A 9,562-nucleotide genomic window follows, 5' to 3' on the forward strand; every position below is an offset into this window, starting at 1 on the left:
GAAAAGCTCAGATTATCCTCAGTGAACGCTCTCTGATTTAAAATCTCAACTTCCCACTCTACCTCTGGTTCACTCACGTGATGTCTGTTCCACTGAACCCTTGGCAAGCAGATAATTGTTCCGCAAACAGAGGCATTCACGAAGTCGTGACTGAACCCGCTCACTTCATTCAAAATCTCTTTCCTACTACTAACACTTCAATGCCTATTAGTGATATCTGGCGTGCAGAATATGCTTGCTCATTCCATGTTCAGGCTAAGTTTGTATGCATCCATCCGCTCCTCAATATATTCCCCATTGTTCATTACAGAGCGTGACTGAGCTCGTGGAGAAGGGAAACCGAGCGGGCGCTTCCAAGCTCCTCCTGGATCTGGTGATGGAGAAGGGCTCCGGGGCCCGGAGGGTGATGTGGGACTCCTTTGTGAAACTGCACTACCATTTACCGAAACTGAGCAGAATACTGAATGAAATACGGGAACGTGGTACGGTGAACAATACAGTGTGCGTTACAAATGATAAACTTACAATATTACACAAAACAGACTTCATGCAGCTTAATATGTTTCAACAGGTGACGGCCAGTTCGACTACATGGACGCTGAGCCGGGTTTTTCTGAAATGCCAAGAGATCTAAAAGGTCGGAATCACAAAGTCTTCAGTCTGAGAGTCTTGAGTTACTGTCTTTAGAGACTCTCAGAGGTCATGAGGAAGATTTTTTTTGGCTGTAGCAAGAAGACAGGAAACTATTTGTCACAACACATGGCACGTTCCCGATCTCGGGCTGTGACCCAGATATCTCTGTGACATTTATTAGCAGACTTTTCCGTCAGTCGGAGAAAACCACGTCGTTCCCCTTTCCCTAGCGCCGAATATCCCGAGATTTGACCAAGTTGAAGCCAAACCATTCCAATTGGAACATCCACCACAGGTCCGAGAAATTACACCTCGGGTCTGAAGATGAGATGAGATTTGCTGTTATTCCTCCATAATACCACAAGGCATGGGAGCAGAAATAGGACATCCATCTCACCGAGTCTGCTCCGCCATTACATTATGGCTGATTCCGGGTCTGACTCAAACACATAATCTGATTCTCACCATATCATTTGATGTTCTGACCTGTCAGGAAGCGATCAGCTTCCGACCTCAATATACCCACGAACTTGGCCTCCAGCGCAGTTTGTGGCAGAGTATTCTATAAAATCACTACTCGCGGGCAAAAAGATTTCATCTTTGCCTACGTGGCGTAGGGGCATCAGCTCTGGAGTTCGAAGCAAAGGCTCCCGAGTTCCAATCCAGCCGTTTGCCTTACGTGCATTCCATCCGTACTGTGTTGATCGTCGAACTAGCAACCTGGTCTCGTAAAAATAAGAAAGCCTGCTAAGAACAACGCCGTCACGACGGCGTCCCAATTACTCCACTCGGAGTTAAGCGCCTTCTTCCCCTTCTCCTCCTTCTCCTCCTCCTCCTCCTCCTCCTTCTTCTTCTTCTTCTTCTTCTTCTTCTTCTCTTCTTCTTCTTCTTCTTCTTCTTCTTCTTCTTCTTCTTCTTCTTCTTCTTCTTCTTCTTCTTCTTCTTCTTCTTCTTCTTCTTCTTCTTCTTCTTCTTCTTCTTCTTCTTCTTCTTCTTCTTCTTCTTCTTCTTCTTCTTCTTCTTCTTCTTCTTCTTCTTCTTCTTCTTCTTCTTCTTCTTCTTCTTCTTCTTCTTCTTCTTCTTCTTCTTCTTCTTCTTCTTCTTCTTCTTCTTCTTCTTCTTCTTCTTCTTCTTCTTCTTCTTCTTCTTCTTCTTCTTCTTCTTCTTCTTCTTCATCTCCTTCTCCTTCTTCTTCTTCTGATAGAAAGGATCACCCCTTAATTTTGAGTTTGGAGCCTCTAGCTATGGAAACATCCACCATAGAATGAATCCTCTCCACAGCCCCCAGATTTTGGTCTTTCAACCTTCTGTAGGTTTCATTTAGATCACCCTGCATTATTTTAAATTCCAGTAAGTGCAGACCCAAAGTTGCTAAACCGCTCCTCATATGTTAACTTCATTTCCGGAATCATCCACATGAATCTCCTCCGGAATATCTCCAATAATATCACCTACTTCCGAAGATGTGGAGCCCAGAACAGTTGATATTACACCAAGTGCGGCCTGCTTAGTGTCCATAAAACCTCAGCGTTATCGGATTGAGTTTATATTCTATTCCCCCTTCAAATAAATGCCAACATTGCATTTGCCTTCTTTACCACAGATTCAACCAGTAAATTAACATTCTGGGAGCCTTGCACTAGGATTACTAAGTTCCTCTGCACCTGTGATGTTTGAACCTTCTCCCCATTTCCCCTTTTACCAAAATGCATTATCAGCCATTTGCCAACACAGTATTCTATATGCACTTTTTTATTGCCCTTTCTTAAAATTTCCCGAAGTCCTACTCCATTCACTTTGGTGCGTGGCCTTAACAACACATTGCTCTGCGAAGATACCGGTGCCAAGCTGCATGGGTCCTAGTGCCCTTCCCTTGGACAACATCGGTGGCGTGGAGAGGAGAAGGCCTGTAGCTTGGGCAACTGCCGGTCTCCCATACAACTCTGCCCAGGCCTGCGCTCTGGAAACTCCAGACGCAGATCCATGTTCTCTTGAGACCGACGGATGCCACACACACTCCATTCACATTGTTTCTTCAAGTACTTACTAACTACCCCTCCAGCGTTCTTCATATCTTCCACAAACCTTGCCACAAAGCCATCAACTTAATTATCTAAATTATTGACAATCAATGTAAAAAGCAGCTTTTCCCATGAGGAACTCCAACTTGTCACCAACAATCAATTAGAAAAGGCCCCTTTTATTTCAACTCACTCCGTCCCAACTGTCAGCCATTCTGCTATCCATGACGTTATCTTTCTTGTTATGCCATTGGATTTTATTTTGTTAATCAGTCTTCTGTGTGGCTCCTTATCAAATGTTTTCTGAAAATCCAAGTAAATGACATCCACTGCCTCTGCGTTGTATTCGATAAACTCCAACAGGTTTGTCAGACAAGATTTTCCTTTACAAAAAACAGGCTGACTTTGACTTATTTTGATCATTACTGCTCAAGGTTAGGCGGATTGGCCCATAATTTCCTCACGTTTCCTTTCCTCCAGTCTTAAGGAGTTGAGTGACACTTGCAATCAGAATCACGTTAGTATTGAAAGATCATGAGCAATGCATCCGTTATTTCTACAACAAACTCTCTCGGGACGTGAGTAATCTTTTTGGAGTTTGCTGAGGGTGTAACAAGGATGTTAGACGAGGGTAGGCCAGTGGATGCTGTGTACCTAGATTTTCAGAAGGCATTCGATAAGGTGCCACATAGGAGATTGGCGAGTAAAATCAGAGCTCATGGCATGGGGACAGGTTTTCAACATGGATTTGGGACTACAGCTCTTTACGATTTATGTCAACGATTTAGATGAGGGCAGTGAAAACTATATCAGCAAGTTTTCTGACGATACTAAACTGGGTGGCAGTGTGACATGCGAAGAGGACGTTAGGAGAATACAGGGAGACTTGGATAGGCTGGGTGAGTGGGCAGATACTTGGCAGATGTCATTCAATGTGAATAAATGTGAAGTTATCCACTTTGGAAGCAGGAACAAGAGGGCAGAGTATTGTCTGAACGGTGTAGAGTTAGGTAAGGGAGAAATGCAAAGAGACCTAGGAGTCCTAGTTCATCAGTCAATGAAGGTGAATGAGCAAGTGCAACAGGCAGTGAAGCGGGCAAATGGAATGTTGGCCTTTATTACAAGGGGAATTGAGTACAAGAGCAAGGATGTCCTTTTGCATTTGTACAGGGCCCTGGTTAGACCACACCTGGAATATTGTGTACAGTTTTGATCTCCAGGTTTAAGGAAGGAAATTCCGGCAATTGAGGAAGTGCAGCGTAGATTCACTAGGTTGATTCCTGGGATGGCAGGGCTGTCTTACGCAGAGAGATTGGAGAGATTGGGATTGTACACACTGGAATTGAGGAGATTGATAGGGGATCTGATTGAAACGTTTAAGGTAATTAAAGGATTTGATAGGATTGAGGCAGGAAATATGTTCCAGATGTTCGGAGAGTCAAGTCCCAGAGGGCACGGGTTGAGAATAAGAGGTCAGTTATTTAAAACAGAGTTGAGGAAGAACTTCTTCTCCCAGAGAGTTGTGGAGGTGTGGAATGCACTGCCTCGGAAGACGGTGGAGGCCAATTCTCTGGATGCTTTCAAGAAGGTGCTAGATAGATATCTGCTGGATAGGGGAATCAAGGGATATGGGGACAAGGCAGGGACTGGGTATTGATAGTGAATGATCAGCCATGATCTCAGAATGGCGGTGCAGAATCGAGGAGCCGAATGGTCTACTTCTGCACCTATTGTCTATTGTCTATTGACTCTGGAATATAGTCCATCGGGCCCAGTTGACATCCACCTTCAAACTTTTCTGTTTCCACAGCTGATTTTTCCCTTTGTAATAGTGATGACAGTCACTGCTTCTCCCTGTCACTCACGGAACTCTGTTAGACTGATAGTGTCTTCACAGCGAAGACATATACAAAGTACGCAATAGCCGCATAGGACCCTGAGCAGACCCTACTTGGAGTACTGTGCTCAGTTCTGGTCACTCCACCAACGGAAGTATGTGGAAACTCTAGAAAGGGTGCAGTGGAAATTAACAAGGAGCTTGCCTGGATTGCGGAGCATGCCTTATAAAAACAGATTGAGTGAACTCAGCTTTTTTCTCCTTGGAGCGGCGGACGATGAGAAGTGATCTGACAGAGGTGTATAAGATGATGAGAGTCATTGTTTGTCTGGATAGAGCCTTTTTCCCAGGGCTGAAATGGCTGATACGAGGGAGCGCAGATTTAAGGTGCTTGAAATTGGAGAGGAGATGTCAAGTGCAAGTTTTTTATGCAGAAATTGGTGAGTGCATGGAATGGGCTGCCAGCGATGGTGATGGGGGTGGTTTTGATAGGGTCTTTTAAGAGACTCCTCGATAGGTACATGAGCTTTGAAAAATAGAAGGCTATGGATAACGTTAGGTAACTTCTAATACGTACGTGTTCGACACTGCATTGTGGACCGAAGGGCCTGTATTATGTGATAGGTTTTCTATTTTTATAAAATTCATCTGCTAATTATTTGTCCCGCATTTCGACCTCACCAATATTATTTCCCAATGGCTCAATATCAACTCTCAACTCTATTTTACTCTTTATATAACTAAACAAAAACAAATGTTATCCTGCTTTATATATTGGCTAGTCTAGCGTCATATTTCATCATATTTCATCTTTCCCTTTCTTATAGCTTTTTAGTTGCCTTTTGTTAGTTTTTAAATGCTGTCCAATTATCCAGCTTCTCACTGACTTTTGATTCCGTATAGGCGCGCGCGCGCGCGCGCGCACACACACACACACACACACACACACACACACACACACACACACACACACACACACACACACATACACACACACACACACACACGCACACACACGCACACACACACACACACACACACACACACACACACACACACACACACACACACACACACACACACACACACACACACACACACACACGCTAATCACAGGACACACAAAAGTCGATCAATAGAGATCACCAGCATTTCATTTGTTTTCATTCGAAGTGGCACTGGTTAATGAAATATCTGCAAGCTAACAAACCAGCTCGCCGAGCCACACAAAATCAAGATCTGAGTTATTGCACAACACTCAATCTAAGCTAGATTTTCACCAATTAGGCTCGAGCACAATCACAATATATACCCTTTCCTGTGACCCAACAACTTAATTAGGCTTAATATTTCTATTCCCTTTGTATATTGAAGTACTCCAGTAAAAAAACAAGTATTACCCCTATTACTCGTACATGCCTGTTCCAGGTTCTTTACAATCACAATTCCACAGCTTAGGGACTATTTTGGGAACTATATATGATTTCCATAAGGTTTCTTGCTACCCATGTAAATTGTTATCTCCACCCACAAAGATTCAACATTCTCTGATCCTATGTCCCCTCGTTCTGAAGATGTAATTCCATCTCGAAAATACAACCACACTACCGCCGAAATCTTTCTGCCTGTCCTTTCTATACAAAATATACCCTTTGCTATAAGTCTCCCAATCAAGCCCTTATTTCTGCCAATACTCAGTCACGCCCAGAACGTGATACCGACTAAAATCGCATTTTACCTCTGTGGTACAATTTAATACTCGGCTGTGTCAGCATTTAATCCTAGTGGTTCATCCTCAGCTCTATCATACTGGTTTCCATCCTCCTGTCTTATTAGTTTAAAACAATCGCAACAGCTCTAATAAATCTGTCGGCAAGAATGTTATGCCCTCCTCGTATTCAAACGCAGCCCATCACCTTTGTACAGGTCCCACCTGCCCCAGAAGTGCTCCCAACTATTCGGAAACATGAATCACGCCCCCCTAATATAATTATTCGGCCACACATTTATCTGACACCTCAATCTATTCTCTGTACTCTTGCTATGTCGGTGGTACCAATATTTACCACGACTCCCAGTGGCTCGCCCTCCCTGTTCAGGATATTGTGGATGCGTCCAGAAAAATCGGGCCCAGGAACCTGGGAGTCAAATTACCATCTGTGACTTCTTTTTGTGACACAGAATAGCCCATCTCTCCCCCTCACTATAGAGTCCGCTATTACTGTCCTCATCATCTTCAGTTTCCTGCTCTCTGCGTAAAATCAGGGAATTGCCTGAATTCACGCACCAGATTCTCGGAGCAGAGGGAACTGCAGAGATGTGGTGGGAGCAAATTGTCTGAGGTCACCTAAAAGCCTCCCGGTGCAGAGGAGACTGCTGAGCTCTGCAGCGGGCTTATTCCCTGAGTTGACATAACAAATCTTCGGAGCAGAGGAGACTGTAGAGTTGTGGTGGGGTGTTTTGTCTGAGTTAATGTACTAGCTCCTTGGAACAGAGGATACTGTTGAGGTGTGTGGTAGCGTGTTACACAGTACCTAGCTCAGACTGGAACTTGAAACAGAAGTTATGTTCTTTTTCTTTGACTCAGCACTGAGAGTTTAAACCTAACGGAGTATCAAGCTCCATTGTCAGAACAGTAAAATTAGGTAGAGCAAGTAAGTTCCACCCACCCCCATCCCCTCCCACTGTAACCCTCTGCAGGGTTGCACACTTCAGCAGAAGCTGAGCAGTGAAACCACCCGCTCCACACAACGTTGTCCTCTCCAGAATCACGTGTGCACTTGGTGCTCGCTGGAACACCGGGGAATCTGCAAACTACGAACAGAGTGGAGAGTGGAGACTTTAATAGCGAATCTGAATCAGGTCAGAATTGCTTCTGGACGGTTGTTCACTTTCTGACACTGTTATCTCTGATTTCCCGATTTCACCCAAAAAATGTCCTTACCAAGTTTTTTTCTGTAGCCCCCGGCTCACCTTAGTCTCGCTCAGCTCCCTTGCGACTAGTGGAAGCATCCTTCGGCCCCGCCAAACTGGGTAGCTAGCTTGTGTGATGTCCCCACCCCGACAAATAACAGACAGTACACCGTATGCGATTAAATGATTACACCTTATATATATTACTAGAACTAAGTGATTAAAAAGGATAGAGTATATATGAAAGAAAAGAAAATAAAGAAAAGGCGCCAAAGTTATCCAAGTCCACAACAGTTGGAGCTGAATTACCGAAGTCTCCTGGCCACCATTCGATCCCCTCCGAACTCCTGGACTTGAAGGTCAGGACCACCCGAAGTGATCAATCAAACCCATTTGTCCTTGTCTCCTCTCCACGCCGAACCTGGCCTCGGACCCCCGCTTGGGTTCCTTTCCTCACCCAGCTTACAGCATCGCGTTCTCTATCTCTGACCGCCTCGCGCCGACACTGCAAAAGCCCGCTATCAAAGCTTACAGACCCAGAATAACAATAATCCGTATTGGTTAACAAACGAATACAATTCTCTTCATCAGTAAATTTTACCCAAACAAACTACGAGAGAATACACTTATCATAACAAAGAAGCATTCCTGCTTTTAACAAAACAAATAAGTCATTTTGATTAACATACGCAGTAACAAAGGAGCCCTCTTACATTTTTAATTTTGAAAAATGTGTTCAATGTTCTGTTCATCAGATCAAGCATTGATAACTTATTTATGTCCGTCCTAAGACGTTCGACGGAAACACATGGAGACTCTGCGGAAACAAACTGAAACATTGAGAGCGAGCACGATCCTGATGAGGGAGAAGGTGAAGGTTTTCCAGCTGCTTGATCGATACGCTGAGCTCACGGTTATTTCTACTGTTCAAGATTGGGCACTTGTGGAACATGAGCTGCTGGCAAGAGGCAGAGACCACGAGGAGTGGAGAGAGAAACATATCCAAGGAGAGGTGGACAAAATCCGGACGGATGAGTTTTTCCAGATGTGCTTTGTTAAAAAACTGAGAAGATCTTTCTTTGGAATGAAATCCGGGAAGTTCGCAGCAGTGGCCGGAGTCGCGGGGATCGGGAAAACGACAATGGTACAAAAGATTGTTTACGACTGGGCCACGGGAAAAATATACCAACAGTTCCAGTTTGTCTTCAGTTTCAAATTCAGAGATTTAAACAACTTTAACTGCGGAATAAACCTCAGGGAACTGATACTGCATCAGTATCCTTACTTTGTGAATTGCCTGAGAGAGGTCTGGAAACACCCAGAGGTGTTGCTGTTTATATTTGATGGTCTGGATGAATTCGAGGACAGATTCAATTTTGCTGAGGGTCGGAGATACACAGAATCTCAGTACACAGATCCTGAATTCCGGTGCAAAGTGTCTGATATTGTGTACAGTTTAATCCAGGGTCAGCTGCTCCCAGGGTGTTCAGTGCTGGTGACCACACGCCCTACTGCATTACATTTCTTGGAAAAGGCAGAGATTTGTACCTGGACTGAAATCCTGGGATTTGTTGGTGAGGAATGGAAGGAATTTTTCATCAGATATTTTGAAGACGAGACGGTGACGGCAGCTGTTTTCAAACACCTGGAGGAAAACGAGATCCTGCACACCATGAGCTACAACCCCTCCTACTGCCGAGTCCTCGCTATGGCACTGGGCCCCTTCTTCACACAAAGAGTCATGGACCCTCAGCGAGTTCCCAAGACCATCACCCAAGTGTACTCCTACTACTTTTACAAAATCCTGAAAAACCACGGCCAAGAGATCGAGAACCCCCGTGATGTGTTACTCAGGGTTGGTCAGATGGCCTTCAGAGGAGTGTCCGAGAAGAAGATTGTGTTTACTGATGCTGATTTGATCAACTACAATCTGCAGCCTTCCCAGTTCCTGTCAGGATTCCTGATGGAGCTTTTGGAGAGAGAGGATTCTGCCCTTTGTGTGGTATACAAATTCCCACACCTCACCATTCAAGAGTTTGTAGCTGCAGTCGCAATATTTATGAATCCACATCCCGGGGATATCCTGAAATCCCTCACTGAAGCCTGCAATACAACAGATGGGCGATTTGAGTTATTTCTCCGTTTTGTTGCTGGTCTC

The 9,562-nt window shown here is 44.5% G+C and overlaps 1 protein-coding gene across 1 annotated transcript; it reads left to right on the forward strand.

Moving 5' to 3' along the window:
* Positions 1 to 310: 310 nt before the first annotated feature.
* Positions 311 to 9,545, forward strand: LOC132388256 (NACHT, LRR and PYD domains-containing protein 3-like; the record flags this gene model as incomplete). Its single annotated transcript, XM_059960603.1, has 3 exons — positions 311 to 482; positions 572 to 637; positions 8,196 to 9,545. Coding segments are annotated over 3 exons (1,588 nt in total), but the record flags the coding sequence as incomplete, so codon positions are not given.
* Positions 9,546 to 9,562: the final 17 nt, after the last annotated feature.

The sequence above is a fragment of the Hypanus sabinus genome, unplaced genomic scaffold (assembly GCF_030144855.1).
Source record: "Hypanus sabinus isolate sHypSab1 unplaced genomic scaffold, sHypSab1.hap1 scaffold_2868, whole genome shotgun sequence".
Classification (NCBI taxonomy): domain Eukaryota; kingdom Metazoa; phylum Chordata; class Chondrichthyes; order Myliobatiformes; family Dasyatidae; genus Hypanus; species Hypanus sabinus.